Source organism: Ambystoma mexicanum, chromosome 5p (genome assembly GCF_040938575.1).
Source record: "Ambystoma mexicanum isolate Mex_15411 chromosome 5p, UKY_AmexF1_1, whole genome shotgun sequence".
NCBI lineage: Eukaryota > Metazoa > Chordata > Amphibia > Caudata > Ambystomatidae > Ambystoma > Ambystoma mexicanum.
In genome coordinates, this window is record NC_090930.1 from 1,153,967,177 (window position 1) to 1,153,982,222 (window position 15,046).

Below are 15,046 nucleotides of genomic sequence, written 5' to 3' on the forward strand. Positions count from 1 at the left end.
TTGTTACATCGCCAAGTTTCAGACGAAACAAATCCTCGAAAAATATGGGGGAGCGGAGGTGGAGGGGGGTAGTGGGTGAGGGGATTTAAGAGGAAGGGTGGTGGCGAATATGGACTAGATAACAGGGAAGGGGGACTAGGGAGGAAGCCCCCCCAATATAAAAACAAAACATTTCATTCGTTTTTTCAGTGAAAAATATTTGGAAACAAATCTCACCAAAAAAAACATGCCGATCTAAGAACATAGAACCCCAAAAGGCACACGAGAAATCGGGAAAAGGCATGCACTTTTTTCTTGTAGCTTGGCTTTCCTTGGATCTGCATTACAGACAGATGACTTAACCCTTCAGTCCATCTATCTTGCAAGGAAAGACACATTTCTTCACGGTTTCTTCGCATTTCAAAAATAGTCTTTATTATAACTTTACACAAAACTGGCAAAAGGGAAATGAGGCAAGAAGGGGTTGCATGTACCACGGAACTAAAATTCAGAATAGAAATGCAACCCCTTGTTAGAAGGAACAGCTCATGCAAACTGATAGGATGAATTAAGGATGCCTGCGAAGTCTGTTTACGAACATTTTGCCAACTAATCGAACATGTTTCCGTCACCATTTCAGGTCAGTGCCAATGCTAAAAGGATCCCATTGGACCATTTGCAAATAACGAATTCCGAAATGAAGTTCTTCCACTCTATATTTAATACGCTTTTACACCTGGCAGCATGTGTTAGGCAAGTGGCCGTGTAGTTGGCCTACTAAGAAGTTCTAATAAAGAGACCCACGTGAACACACCTTCTGCAAAAGAGGAGCAATTTCTGGGCACAAAACAATTGAATAACTCAAAACTGTACAAATATAACCAAATGAAAGGACATAGATTCATATTTATATTAATATACATATATGTACAGTATAACATTCACAGTCAGAACATCTGCCTAAAAAAGCCCTCTGCCATAAAAGCCTCCCCGGTCTATTGAGATTTTACGAGCATTCAGATACTTCTTCCCAAATATAAAATGTTTAAAAGCAGAAACTGCATCGCATTGTTCATACGTAGCCACGATTTAGAACTGACTTGGGAATCCAGGAGGTCTCTCTAAATGGTCATGTCCTTGCCCATTTTTCCCTGTCACACTCCCCCTTCATGCAATGAGCATCATGGCCCGTTTCAAGCAAACAATCCACATTAAATAACCCTTGATTTAGCTACGAAGTGTGAAGAATGTTGAAGAGAGAGAGACTTCAGTTTGGGTACACTATGATGGAGCACGCCCTCATTGGTTCCTGAAGATCCACCTAGGGTACGGTTCAGGAACCTGATGCTGGTTCTGAGTAGGGGCCCACAGCGTGATGGTGTTCTCAGGTGCTCTGCCAGCAGGGAACCCATAATCACAATGCGGTGAGCCATGATGGTCAAGGGTGGGATATTCTTCTCAGTGTTAGAGCACAGGGTTTCGGAACACCGTACTGACGTGTTCGAGAATCCCAGCACATCCAATGGATGAAGACGCTAAACTGTCGAGGGAGTCCCGGCATTTGCCCGTTTGGATGAGGACTGCGATGAGCTATAATAGCTGATGCTTCCTAGCTCGTTTTACCTGGTGTAAGTCTCCCCTACAGTTTCCTATAGCTGTCCTTGAACCAATGTGTAATGCATCCTACTGACCCCAAGAGGAGTGTTGTGAAGTTAAAAAACAGCCAGTAGCAGGACAGCAGCACAACACGTGCAAAACAGATAAAATCTAGCTGACACAAGTCAACAGCAACAGTGCTGCTGCTGATAACCTGTAAATGTGGCACATCCCATAAAATACACCTTTATGTAGAGTTAAGGCCTTTTGGACATATATGTACATGCACATGTGTCCCCTAGTACATATAACCACGCCCTAAACAATTGCGATACTTTTCCACTTAGGACATAAATATACGTCCCAAATTGCATGGGCTGAGGGTGTATTATGATCCCTCGTGGCGAGGAGGGCACAGAAACGGTTAACTTGAGGGTGTATGAAACTTATTAGCAGTACCTTAAATACATCCTTATCTACTATTAAAAGGACGAGAAGTACATAAAAGCTGTTGATGTACTGATGTCTGAATGGCTTACCAATATTGGGGAGAATAAGGCTGAGAGGGGGTCCCTCTTGCCTCAGAACGTTTTCAGGCATTTACAGCCGAACTAATGACGTTAGACAAGGTTTGCCTTCATAGGAAATGATGCACCCATTTTATCCAAACATACAATACAAATAATTTGAAAAAACTTCAGTGCGACTGAACACCAAACATGCTCCTAAAAATGTACAACTCATCTGATCGCCTGTCCCCCCCCCCCGCCTTTTTCATCGTAGAAACAACAACACTCATTTCAGTTTTACACAACAGCACAAAAAAAGTATACACCCTGTAAAGGAATGAAAACACACAGGCCATATGTTGTAAAAGATCATTTGAACTTGTGTGTCTACTAAAGAAGAGTTGCACTGTTCCAAAATGTCAAAGGTCTGTATATCATAGGACCCCCATTTGGATGGTCCATCATACAGCGTTGAGAAGAAAGTGGGTAAGGAACTCTTTACTTGTACTGAAGAAGGCCTTTCTTTAAGTTAGCGATGGGCGAACTATTTGCAGAGCATCTTTCCTTCATGCTTTGCAAAGCCCTTTTGATTTGCGGTGTGCATTGCAGCAATGTTCCATTGGCCAGGTCTGATAATACTGTTAGGAGTGAACGATACTAGGATGTGGCTAAAAAGCAGTAGCAGTTCCGCGGCGACCTCCGACTTTAACCATTTCTCGAGGAACTTCGTCCATTCGCTCATAAGCCAGTCGTCCATCTTCCCCTACAAAGAACATTTTAAACAATGATTAACATTGGGTCGTTGCACTGAAAATGTGTTAAAACTATGACAGCACATTCCTTATGTACACGTTGTTATGCAGGATACTTTATGTCAATAGTTCTGTGACCAGCCAAATGGAATTTTCCTATGGCCACTTAACACCAGAGTCAATTTGCACCCATGCCTGAGCCTGCAATTTCCAATCTTACAGCGACATGCCTTACATGCTTAAATGAATGAGTCTTAAAGATCCAATAGCACGTATATATATTATTGGTTTTATTGACTTCAAAAGTTCAACACGTTCAACATATGGAAAACAGCACAGTGTATTTGCATGACCAAGATAGTGCCAAGGTTCTTATGTGTATTGTTTAAGACTTTCATAAGAAATACTTGTATGTGTGTTCATACATATTACAAATAAGCCATTGGGGGTCATTACGACTTAGGCGTTAAGGGGTTAACGGCGCCGGTAAAGGTGCCGGCGCCGTCAACCCCTTAATGCCTCATTACGAGTCTGCTCGCAGGAACCTGCTAAGGGTGCCTGGTTTGACCAGGTGCCCTTAGCGGGTCCTGCGAGCAGACCAGGGTGCTAACAACTGGCCCGTTGTTAACTGGCCCGTTGTTAGCACCCTCCCCATTGAGCCTTATGGGGGCTTGAATGGGAATGGGGAGGTACCGGGTCCGGGTTCCTTAAATGAGGAATTACCGGGTCCTCTAAAGTTGGAATGGCCCGTTAATGCCTCATTTAAGAAACCCGGACCCGGTACCCTGAAAGCGGTATGGTTACCCCCTAACTCATAATGACCCACATTGTGTTTTAAAAGGTGTTCCTTTGAGCTGGTGTCAAATTCCTTCAGAACTAGTACAGCGTTTCACCTTGTGTTACTAGGTGTAACTCTACCACAACTTTTGTGTGTTCTTTAGAGACCGTATATAATGGTGGGCAGTGCTATCCCCTCAATTTTGATCAAACTCTTACAGGTAAGCGCTACTGAGTAGCAAGGCTTCACTTTTCAGATAAGTGGACACTGGGGTAAAGTACAGACTACACCCAGAAAGGTACAAAGTAAAGTATTGTAGACACAAGTATATACTGAATATATAAAGGTTAAAAGCAACTGCAAGGTAAGTAAGACAAAAATAAACATACACAAAACAGTAATGGTGATTAAAGGGGACACCAAGGGTACACGTTAAACAAACACAATAGTACCGCTGTTCAACCCACAATGATGCTGTTGTAGTTTAAATTGAGAAGAACAATGATTAGAACTGAGCACAACCTTTTAAAATAGATGCCACATTTTAAAATACCAAACACTGACTTAAAACGCCCAGACCTCTTCTGTGAACAAGTATTCATAACAATTGAGAGTTAGGTATACATTCTGTGAGGTACATTTACCAGCCCAACAGAAATCCCTGCATCACAAAACTGCATGTTAGCAGTTACAATAATAATGGCTGTGCTGCGTCAGCTGAGCACATAGTCCCCTGTATCACAAAAACTGTGTTTTTAACAGTTACACAAATAATGGCTGCGCTGTCTCTGCTGAGCACATCGGGGGCGAGATGGAACATAGACACCCCAAGAATGGCTGCATTTATTTTCTTCATGTGCAACAAAGAGAAGAATTCAAAGGCAGCATTGCTCTGTGCTGCTATGCTGCCAGTTCAAAACCTCAAACTAAAAAAGAAAATGTTCTGTGTTTAAAATGACCTTGCACTGGTGCTATTTTCATCTTTAAGCATTTCACAGTTTAGTTCCAGTAAAACACAGCAATGCCCATCTATATTCAGGATGAACACCATCAATTGAGGGCCATTCCTCGCTGAAAGACGTTGTGTCAAGTAAAATCTGTGAAGAGCAGAGAAATTCATTTCAGGCTGTAAGACTAGCATTTACTCTTGCAACAAATTAACATGGACAAAGCTCTGCAAAAGAAGCTCTCTCTCCATTTGCTTGGTGTCAGTTTCAAAGAACCCGTTTCTTGAACATATCCCTGTGTACAGAAATTGACCAGAGCTCTGAAAGCTCTCAGACAGCAAAATGCAAGGAAAACCACATTTTGTAAAATAGACATCAAATAAAATGAACCTGTTTTACTTTGACTTGCAGAGAAATGAAATGACATGAGGGAAGCTAAAGGGGAAAGGATACTGCAAAATGCTCAGAAACACAACTGTACATTTGGGGAAGAAAAGCTGCAAAAATATTGGTATATTTAACTCTGGGTATTTTATTTTTTTCACAAAAAGAACTTCAATAGCCTCGCTGATGACATTCCTGTTAGACTAGTTTGGCTTAAAGGCCAAATTTCGCAACTCCCCGTGATTGTGATACGGCCAGGGCAGGGGCCCTGTTCTATGGACTGTTAGGTGTAATAATTACAGGGTGTCTCAGGCTGCATGGCAGAGATGCATTCAAGAACAAAGGAGGAAGCTGACCCATGTGTTTGCCTCAGAAGTGTGAAATCCCCTGCATTCAAACTGAAAGACTTCAAAGGAGAATCCATGGCAACCTCTGCGCAAGGTTGCCCAGTGAAAGACATTTGGTTGCAGGGTTGGAAAGATTGCCCACTTTTGGGAACAAAGCCAGCCCATTCGATTTAAGAGACTTTGGCCCTCATCACGACCCTGACGGTAAGTATCGGCCATTAACGGCATGGTGCAAATAACGTGTCCGTGCTGGCCAGAGACTGCTAAAAGCGGCACATTACGAGTTCTCGGGCATGAGCATTGCGCCATGTCGGTAATGGAATTACCGCCATGCCGCTAAAGGGCGTAAAATCCCACTTACCGGCATCCTATGCTGTGCAAATAGCACCTCCGCCACCCTAGCCATCAACATTAGCGGTCACCGCTAATAGCGGTAACCGCAATTAGTGGGAACCGCTATTAGCAGTGACCGTAAATAAGCGGATCCGGAAGTAGTGTCACCGCACAGGAACGTGAACGAGCACGGCGGCCATCTTTAAAAACACAATCCATTGCCATCCTCTGTTACCAGTAGACACCTGACCCCTACAACTTCCAGAAACCTCCTACACCACCCCTTTGACATCACGATGCCTAAAGTTTTGAAAAAGAGCAGAGATCGGCTGCGCCAGGAGCGCTTTTCAAGGGAGGAGCTAACAATGTTGGCCGAAACACTCGAAGAGCATGCTGATGTTGTGTTCTGGAGATGACCAGGCCGGCGCTGCAGAGAAAAAAGGCAATATGGGCCATAGTCGCCCAGAGGGTCAGTGCTGTTGGCACAACACCCCGCATGGCCAAACAATGCCGCAAGTGGTGGGACGATCTACGTCTCCACGTCAGAAGCATACTGGCGGCAAATCGGAATCTCTGCATGGCGACTGGTGGAGGTGCTGAGTCGCCCCTAAAACTACAACCGTGGGAGGAGATATGTGCCGCCACCATAGGCACGGAGAGCATTGAGGGAGTTGGGGACATGTAGAGAGGAGCCCCGACATCAGGCGATGCACGTAGGTGCCTCAAGTCCAACTATGCCAATCGCACCACGATGATGTCCAGATGATTGGGAAGTGCAATGATGCATGCCAGTTTCCACCGGACACATTAGCACAAGACTGCCTACAGGCAGTGCTGACCTCCACCTTGTACACATTCATAATGCTCCCCGTTTCTGTAGCTACCCAATCATCAACCACCTAAGAGTGAGACATTCCTGTATGTGTAACGCTCACCTGGTTCCCACGGGGTCGCTGGTCTAGTCTGGATTGCTGTGGCCTCTTCTAGCGTGATGCGCAGGACCCGGAACACCGATTGGACAGGACCTCCAAATCGTGCTTACCTGGCCCGTAGGAATATCCTTCTGCAGATGAGAAAGGGGAGTAACAGTCTGCAGAATAGTGTTCTAGCTCCCCCCTTCCCCCTTCCCTCTTCGTTCCTCTCTAACTTCCTCCAAACCCCGGTTTAAGCTCACCTTATGGTTTGGAAGGATGAACTCTCCATCCTGCTTCTGGTGCAGGGGCGCGGGTTCGTCCAGTTACTTCACTGGTTTTCAGAATGGCGCTGGCAAAATCCACTTGACTTTCCTGAGCGATGCGCCGTAAGTATGAAAGTTCAAAGTTCAAGTGAGGCCCCCTTTATGTTGTCTTTCTAACCTGTGATCTGTCCTTTATTTCAGGTGCAGAATGAAGGCGATGCGTTGAGGGGTTAAACTGCCGAGGTGAGTAGTGATGAGGGCGATCCCTCTAAATGTCCTTATCATTCCCCAGAAATGTCTCTTGTCCTTTCCCCATAGGGGCCGGGGTACGGTACCTGCCAACGGGGCGGCGCCGACTCAAAATGTGGAAGAAAAGCCGGTAAGTATTATGGCTGTTAATCAGGCTTTCCTTCTGTGTTCCTTCTGCTCACCTTTTGTTTCTTCCTCTCTCCCCTAGGTGCAGAGATGTGGCGTCCGATGCTGACAGCCGCGATGGAGCCGGGAGATGTCTCGAGGACAGGTGAGTGAAGCGTGGCGCTGCAGCGAGCAACGCAATGCTTTTAAATGGAAGTCTTTCTTCAGGGATGCTGGCAAGAAGATTCCGGATGCAGGTAATAAGTTTGAAATAGTCCTTGGTTTTCACCTTTCTCTTCTCTTCCTTCCTTGCAGGTCTTCAAGGTTCGAGGCGGGCGTGGCTGGAGTCCAGGAGCAGGAGCAGACACGGTGAGCGTTAAGCTGCAGGAAGCAGAACAACGCGAAGCATGAGCTCTTGTCTGGGCGTGGCTTAAATAGCCTCCAAAGAAGTCCCAGGTATGTATCCTTCCCTGGCCACGCCCGAGTGAAAAAATAGTCCCTATGAAAAAATAGTCCCTTTCAGGTCTCAGGGAGGCCTGAAGCGTGCAGCATGGTCTGCATCTGGTAAGTGCACAAAACACCTCCCTTTATGAGCCTGGCGCCTATGGCGCCAGGACTGAGTCCAAAGAGCCCCTATAAGGGGCCGCTGGGCTTTTACCCGAGGGCATGATGCCTGCTTCCGGGGGTGCTGGGCCTGGCCTGGTGCTCCGGGGGTAGGCATCATGACAGCACTCCCCCCCAAGGCCCCTCCCAAGGTCGTTCCTTCTGGAGGTTTCGGTTTGTTTGGGAAATTCCGATGGAACCTTTTTACCAGCCGAGGTGCATGTACGTGATCACTGGGTTCCCAAGCCCTTTCCTGAGGCCCGTACCCTTTCCAATCAATTAGATAGAAAAGTTTTGATTTTGAGATCTTAGAATCGAAAATGTTCTTCACCTCAAATTCAGGCTTCTCATCTATCTGAATCGATTCTGGTGGCTTTGTTAATCTGGTTCCTGGGTGCACTGGTTTCAAAAGTGACACATGAAAAACGGGGTGAATCCGCATGTTAGCTGGTAGATCGAGCTTGACTGCCACTGGGTTGATTATAGCTTTGATCGAGTAAGGGCCTAAATACCTTGGATTAAAAGTTCGAGGCCCCTTGAGTGATAGGTGTTTGGTAGCCAACCATACTTGATCCCCTATTGGGTATGGAGGTGCCTCTCTTCGATGCAGATCCGCATTCTTTTTGTATTTCCTTTCGCATGTTGCAAATGTGCAGTTGCATCCTTGAAGGCTTGAGTAATCGTAGAATGCAAATGGTCCACTGCAGGCATTTCAAGGCTCAGAGGTGAGTCCAAGTCTGAAGTACGAGGGTGATGTCCATATAGGGTATAAAAGGGGCTCTGACCAGTTCCAGAGTGTATCGAGTTATTGTATGCATATTCTGCCACCCATAAAATGTCCTTCCAATTACCCTCCGATTGGTGTAACATACATCGTAGATATTGTTCAAGGGTCTGGTTCGTTCTCTCCGTCTGACCATCGGTCTGTAGGTGGTGGCTGGTCGAGAGTCTTACGTCGATTTGTGCCAGTTGACAACACTTTCTCCAAAAATGAGAAATAAACTGGCTTCCCCGATCGGAGACTAGTATGGACGGGAATCCATGCAAACGGATGATATTTTCGAGGAATTCTTTGGCAAGAACAAAGGCTGAAGGTAATCCTTTCAACGGAATAAAGTGGGCCATTTTGGAAAATAAATCCACCACGACCAGAATAGTATTGTAACCATTACAAGAGGGCAGGTCCGTGATAAAATCTAGTGACAGGGTGTGCCAAGGTGCTGGTGGAATGTCTAAGGGCTGAAGAAGACCGGCGGGTCTTGTCTTTTGACCTTTGTTTTGGGCACAAACTCCACAGGACATCACAAAAGATTTAATATCCTTTCGCCAGGAAGGCCACCAGAATTGTCGTTTAAACTTTTCCTCTGTTTTGGCAATGCCAGGATTTCCTTCCATCAGGGTATCATGATGACGGGAAATAACCAGTTCTTGCAATTCCTTTTCTGGCAAAAATAAGCGTCCTTGGAAGTAAGGTAAGCCATCCTTGACTGAAAAGTTAGACCCCCTTTTGATCCAATCCTGCAAGGCTGAAGAGTCCAGGAATTGTTTCACTCGTGCTTGAATGTCTTCAAGGGTTTGTAAAGTGGTTATCCCCAAAATTCTTTGTTCGGGAATTATCGGCACAGGTTCTGAGTTTGTGTCTATTTCTTCCATTCCAATTCGGGATAGAGCGTCCGCCTTACCATTCTTATAGCCGGGGCGGTAGGTGATTACAAAATCGATCTCAGCAAAGAACAAAGCCCATCGGAGCTGTCGAGACGATTGAGCCTTGGCAGTTTTTAAATATTATAAATTTCGGTGATCAGTGATCACGGTGATGGTATGCCGGGCGCCGAGGAGATAATGCCGCCAAGCCTTGAAGGCGGACTTAATGGCTAATAGTTCCTTATCGGTGATCGCATAATTTATCTCCGGCAGAGAGAACTTTCTGGACCAAAATGCTATGGGGTGCAGTTGGTTGGTTTCAGGGTCTCTCTGAGACAGGACAGCTCCCATGGCTAAGTTGGACCTGTCAGTTTCGACTATATATGGGAGATCGGGACGCGGGTGCTTCAAAATAGGTGCGGACGTGAGCTTAGCTTTCAACTCCTGAAAGGCCTGTTCGGCTTCCTCGGTCCATTCAAAACGTTTATTTTTTTCGCAAGACTGCAGTGATGGGTTGCACCACACGTGAAAACTCCGGGATTAACCTGCGATAAAAGTTGGCAAAACCAAGCATGCTTTGGACACCTTTCACCGAACTAGGTGATGGCCATTTGAGGATGGCATCCACTTTCCGTGAATCCATTCGGACCCCTTTAGGTGTCAGGATGAATCTGAGAAACTCAACCTCGGTGGTATGGAAAACACATTTTTCCAGCTTGGCAAACAGTTTGTGCTGTCGCAGTTTCTCTAGGACGGCCCTGACATGCTTTCTGTGATCAGATTCCGAAGAGGAGTACACAAGAATGTCATCGATATACACGACAACACAGACATCGATGAGTTCCCGAAGGACATCGTTCATGAAGAATTGGAAGGCTGCAGGTGCGTTGCACAACCCGAAAGGCATCACCTGGTATTCGAATAGTCCATATTTTGTACGGAAGGCCGTTTTCCATTCGTCGCCTTCTTTTACTCGTAACAGATGATAAGCCCCCCGGAGATCTAACTTGGTGTATACGCAAGCGTCCTTCACCTGGTCAAGGAGTTCAGGGATCAGAGGCAGAGGGTAACGATTTTTAACAGTTATCTGGTTCAATGCGTGGTAATCGATACAAGTTCTAAGGTCGCCTTCTTTTTTAGGCACGAAGAACAAAGCTGAGGATGCCGGGGACTTTGACGGGCGAATGAAACCATTGGCGAGGTATTGATCTAAATATTGTCTCAAATGCAGATTCTCTGGTTCAGTAAGGGCGTAAATCCTGCTACAAGGGGGTTGTGCACCGGCAATCGTACGATCTGTGGGGAGGTAACGTGTTGGCCTGTTCCTTTTGGAAGACGTCCTGAAAAGTCTTGGTACTCTGGAGGTAGTTGCACGGGGACAGAGGTTACTGATGCTAGATTAATCTTTGGATTTTCTGGGTAGCAGGTTTGTGCACAATCCGGGAAGGTTATTCTCTTCGCTCGCCAGTCAATTTGAGGATTATGTGTCTCTAACCAAGGGATTCCGAGAATAAGCTGAAACTGTGGAGCCTTGATTACATCAAACACAACTGCCTCCCGATGGCCATCTGGACCTACAAGTGTCACCTCAGCTGTGGAATGTGTTACCGGTCCAGAGGCAATTTCGGTTCCATCTACTGTGGTGATGACATCTTTGTTGGTTTTAGGACGCAGAGGGAGGTTTATCCTAGAGACCAATTCTCGATCCACATAGTTTCCTATAGCCCCGCTATCAATGTATGCCTTTATAGCATGCAACCGTTTAGGCTGTTCCGGATCTACGAGGACCATTGGCACAATGAAATGCGAGGTCTGAGAGTTAGTTTTCAAGCTCGGCAAGCGGACCCCTACGCTTGCCGGGCGTGGTCGTTTCCCGATACAGAGTTTCCATGGATTTTATCAGCGGCTCCTACCACCTTGTTGGGCGGCTTTACCAGGCAATCTCGTAGAAAGTGTCCAGAGGACCCACAATAAAGGCATAATTGCATCTGTCGTCTTCTTTCCCGTTCTTTTTGAGTTAGGGGTCCTTTAACACCTCCGATTTGCATAGGCTCTGAGGCATCAGCCCCCTTGGGGTTAGCGTGGGTCTTGGCCAACACCAGGGTTTCAAACTTGGACCGATCTGCTTTTCTGTTTTGCAGCCTGTGATCCAATTGGACCACTAAGTCTATATATTCAGTGCATTCTTGGGGCGGATTTACAACTTGTGCCAGGACATCTTTAAGTTCTCTGCGTAGACCTCGATAGAATAACGTGATTCTTTTATCCTCTGGCCAACCAGTTTCCACAATTAGTCTATTGAAGGTTGCAATGTAGGATAGAAGGTCTTGACTGCCCTGTCGCAGAGATAGACGTTCGTCATCCAGAGCCTGTCCCTGGGAGTGTTGAGCAAATAACCTTTCCATGCTTGTTTGAAATCCTTGAAAATCACGAAGAATCGGGTCATCTTGAGTTACCAGTGGGACTGACCAATCGGCAGCACAGCCGCTGAGATATGACAACACAAAGGCTACCTTGGTCTGATCATTAGGGAAGGCCCCAGGTCTGCATAGGAAGTGCAAACAACACTGATTCATGAATACGGCAAATCGTTTGGGGTCCCCAGCAAAGCGTTCAGGTGGGGCCAGCGGCATGTTTCCAGGTAGATTAATCTGCACCGGGTTACTGGAAACCACAGGAGCGTGGTTCCCCCCGGAACCGGGTAAAAGAGTTTGTCCAGCTTGACCTTGCAAAAGCTGTCTAGCCAGGTCATCAGCTCTATCCTTTATTACAATCACTTCCCTCCTGAGGGCACTAGTCTCTTGATGAGCGGCGTGTACTTCGGCCCGTAATTCCCCCAGTAATTGGGCCAACTGGTCAGTTTCGGAAGTTTCCATAGCGCCTGGGTGGGAATTTGTAGGAAGGCTTCGCGTTCTGTAACGCTCACCTGGTTCGCACGGGGGCGCTGGTCTAGTCTGGATTGCTGTGGCCTCTTCTAGCGTGATGCGCAGGACCCGGAACACCGATTGGACAGGACCTCCAAATCGTGCTTGCCTGGCCCGTAGGAATATCCTTCTGCAGATGAGAAAGGGGATTAACCGTCTGCAGAATAGTGTGCTAGCTCCCCCCTTTCCCCCTTCCCCCTTCGTTCCTCTCTAACTTCCTCCAAACCCCGGTTTAAGCTCACCTTATGGTTTGGAAGGATGAACTCTCCATCCTGCTTCTGGTGCAGGGGCGCGTGTTCATCCAGTTACTTCACTGGTTTTCAGAATGGCGCTGGCAAAATCCACTTGACTTTCCTGAGCGATGCGCCGTAAGTATGAAAGTTCAAAGTTCAAGTGAGGCCCCCTTTATGTTGTCTTTCTAACCTGTGATCTGTCCTTTATTTCAGGTGCAGAATGAAGGCGATGCGTTGAGGGGTTAAACTGCCGAGGTGAGTAGTGATGAGGGCGATCCCTCTAAATGTCCTTATCATTCCCCAGAAATGTCTCTTGTCCTTTCCCCATAGGGGCCGGCGTACGGTACCTGCCAACGGGGCGGCGCCGACCCGAAATGTGGAAGAAAAGCCGGTAAGTATTATGGCTGTTAATCAGGCTTTCCTTCTGTGTTCCTTCTGCTCCCCTTTTGTTTCTTCCTCTCTCCCCTAGGTGCAGAGATGTGGCGACCGATGCTGACAGCCGCGATGGAGCCGGGAGATGTCTCGAGGACAGGTGAGTGAAGCGTGGCGCTGCAGCGAGCAACGCAATGCTTTTAAATGGAAGTCTTTCTTCAGGGATGCTGGCGAGAAGATTCCGGATGCAGGTAATAAGTTTGAAATAGTCCTTGGTTTTCACCTTTCTCTTCTCTTCCTTCCTTGCAGGTCTTCCAGGTTCGAGGCGGGCGTGGCTGGAGTCCAGGAGCAGGAGCAGACACGGTGAGCGTTAAGCTGCAGGAAGCAGAACAACGCGAAGCATGAGCTGCTGTCTGGGCGTGGCTTAAATAGCCTCCAAAGAAGTCCCAGGTGTGTATCCTTCCCCAACTAGGTATGTATCCTTCCCTGGCCACGCCCGAGTGAAAAAATAGTCCCTATGAAAAAAATAGTCCCTTTCAGGTCTCAGGGAGGCCTGAAGCGTGCAGCATGGTCTGCATCAGGTAAGTGCACCAAACACCTCCCTTTATGAGCCTGGCGCCTATGGCGCCAGGACTGATGTCCAACATGAGCCTGGCGCCAAAGGCGCCAGGACTGAGTCCAAAGAGCCGCTATAAGGGGCTGCTGGGCTTTTACCCGAGGGCATGATGCCTGCTTCGGGGGGTGCTGGGCCTGGCCTGGTGCTCTGGGGGTAGGCATCATGACAGTATGTCACTGCCTCCAATGTGAACCCTCCAGCAATCAAAATGAATGCAGCCATCACAATGCCTGCTCAATGCCCGTAGACCCATCACTAACCCTCTCCCTCCTTTGGTCCACCACAGGCTCAAATTCGGACAGCGCCGATGATGACACAGGTGCAACCACTGCTAAGAAGGCCAGGGCCGAAGAGACACAACACCGTCCCTCCACCTCAGGGGGAACAGGGAAACCCCAACAACAGGAAATGTCCCACAGCACAGCACAGGCCATGGCACCGATGTCTACCAAGTCCACCACTTCGGCACCACCGACATCCACCATCTGCCCAGTGTTGTCCGCCGAATGCACTGGATCCGCAGAAAGCAGCACCATCGGTGAAACTGCTGCCACTGCAGCGATCTCCGACAACGAGGAAGGGGATGTTGATAATGTTGTGAGTCCCCCCACTGGCCCCCTGCATTCCCCCTACCTGTCCCGTGCAGCCAGCATGACAACATCATACAGGGGCTATCTCCTGGAAAGTCTTTGCTGGTTACTCCCAGCCCAGCCGCCCATGTGCAGGAGGGCAGCAGTATAATGGACACGCCACAACCATCAGCCACAGGCCACAACACCCAAGAGGCAATGCAGGAAATCATTACACGCCAACAGCAACTTACAGCCCTGTTGCCACAGCATGTCACAGAATGCACCAGCACTAGGGAGGAAATGCGTGATTGTGCTGCTACTCTTAGGTCTGCTATGGAGTCCAGTTCTAAGGACATATGTGCTGAACTGGCCGCGGTGCGGCACGTACTTTCTGAGTTAGTACAAACAATGCAGGACATGCCTCCAAGTCAGCAACCCAGTTCTTCCTCGGCTGCCAGTTCAACCAGAAACAGCCCCGTGCGCAGATCGGGCAGGAACCTGCGGCGTTCCGACAGGGGTGCACCGGGTGCTGGGAGTGGGGGATGCCAATAGGCGCAGTCTTGTGAACTGGTGCCACATGATGCACTTGCGCACAGTCATCCACACCATGTTTTGGGGAGTAGAGGGGGAGTGGGTGTGTTGGGGAGTAGAGGGGGTAGGGGGGAGTGGGTGTGTGGGGTGGTGGGTGGGTGAGGTGGTGGGTGTGTTCACTTAGATTTACCTTTTCAATACACTATTTGGTTATGCAGAAATCACATGTGTGGACATTGCTTATTGCGTACGTGAGCTTTATTGGTTAACAGTCTACAGTGTCCATGTCCCTGACACACCCAGTGCCCCAAGTGCCATCTCCATGTGACACCCCCCATCCATGTGTGCTAGAAGATTTGGTTGATCAGAGTCCGACGCATGACACGTCCCTCCTG

At 47.7% G+C, this 15,046-nt stretch overlaps 1 protein-coding gene across 8 annotated transcripts in view; it reads right to left on the reverse strand.

Moving 5' to 3' along the window:
• Nucleotides 1-376: 376 nt before the first annotated feature.
• RIPOR2 (RHO family interacting cell polarization regulator 2) overlaps nucleotides 377-15,046 on the reverse strand; it is a 1,323,029-nt gene continuing 1,308,359 nt past the window's right edge. For all 8 annotated transcript variants that reach the window (XM_069613633.1, XM_069613632.1, XM_069613630.1 and 5 more), the window contains one exon: nucleotides 377-2,847. In XM_069613633.1, coding sequence (XP_069469734.1) covers nucleotides 2,753-2,847 — 95 coding nt within the window. In that variant the 3' untranslated portion in view covers nucleotides 377-2,752. The remainder of the gene's footprint in view (nucleotides 2,848-15,046) is intronic.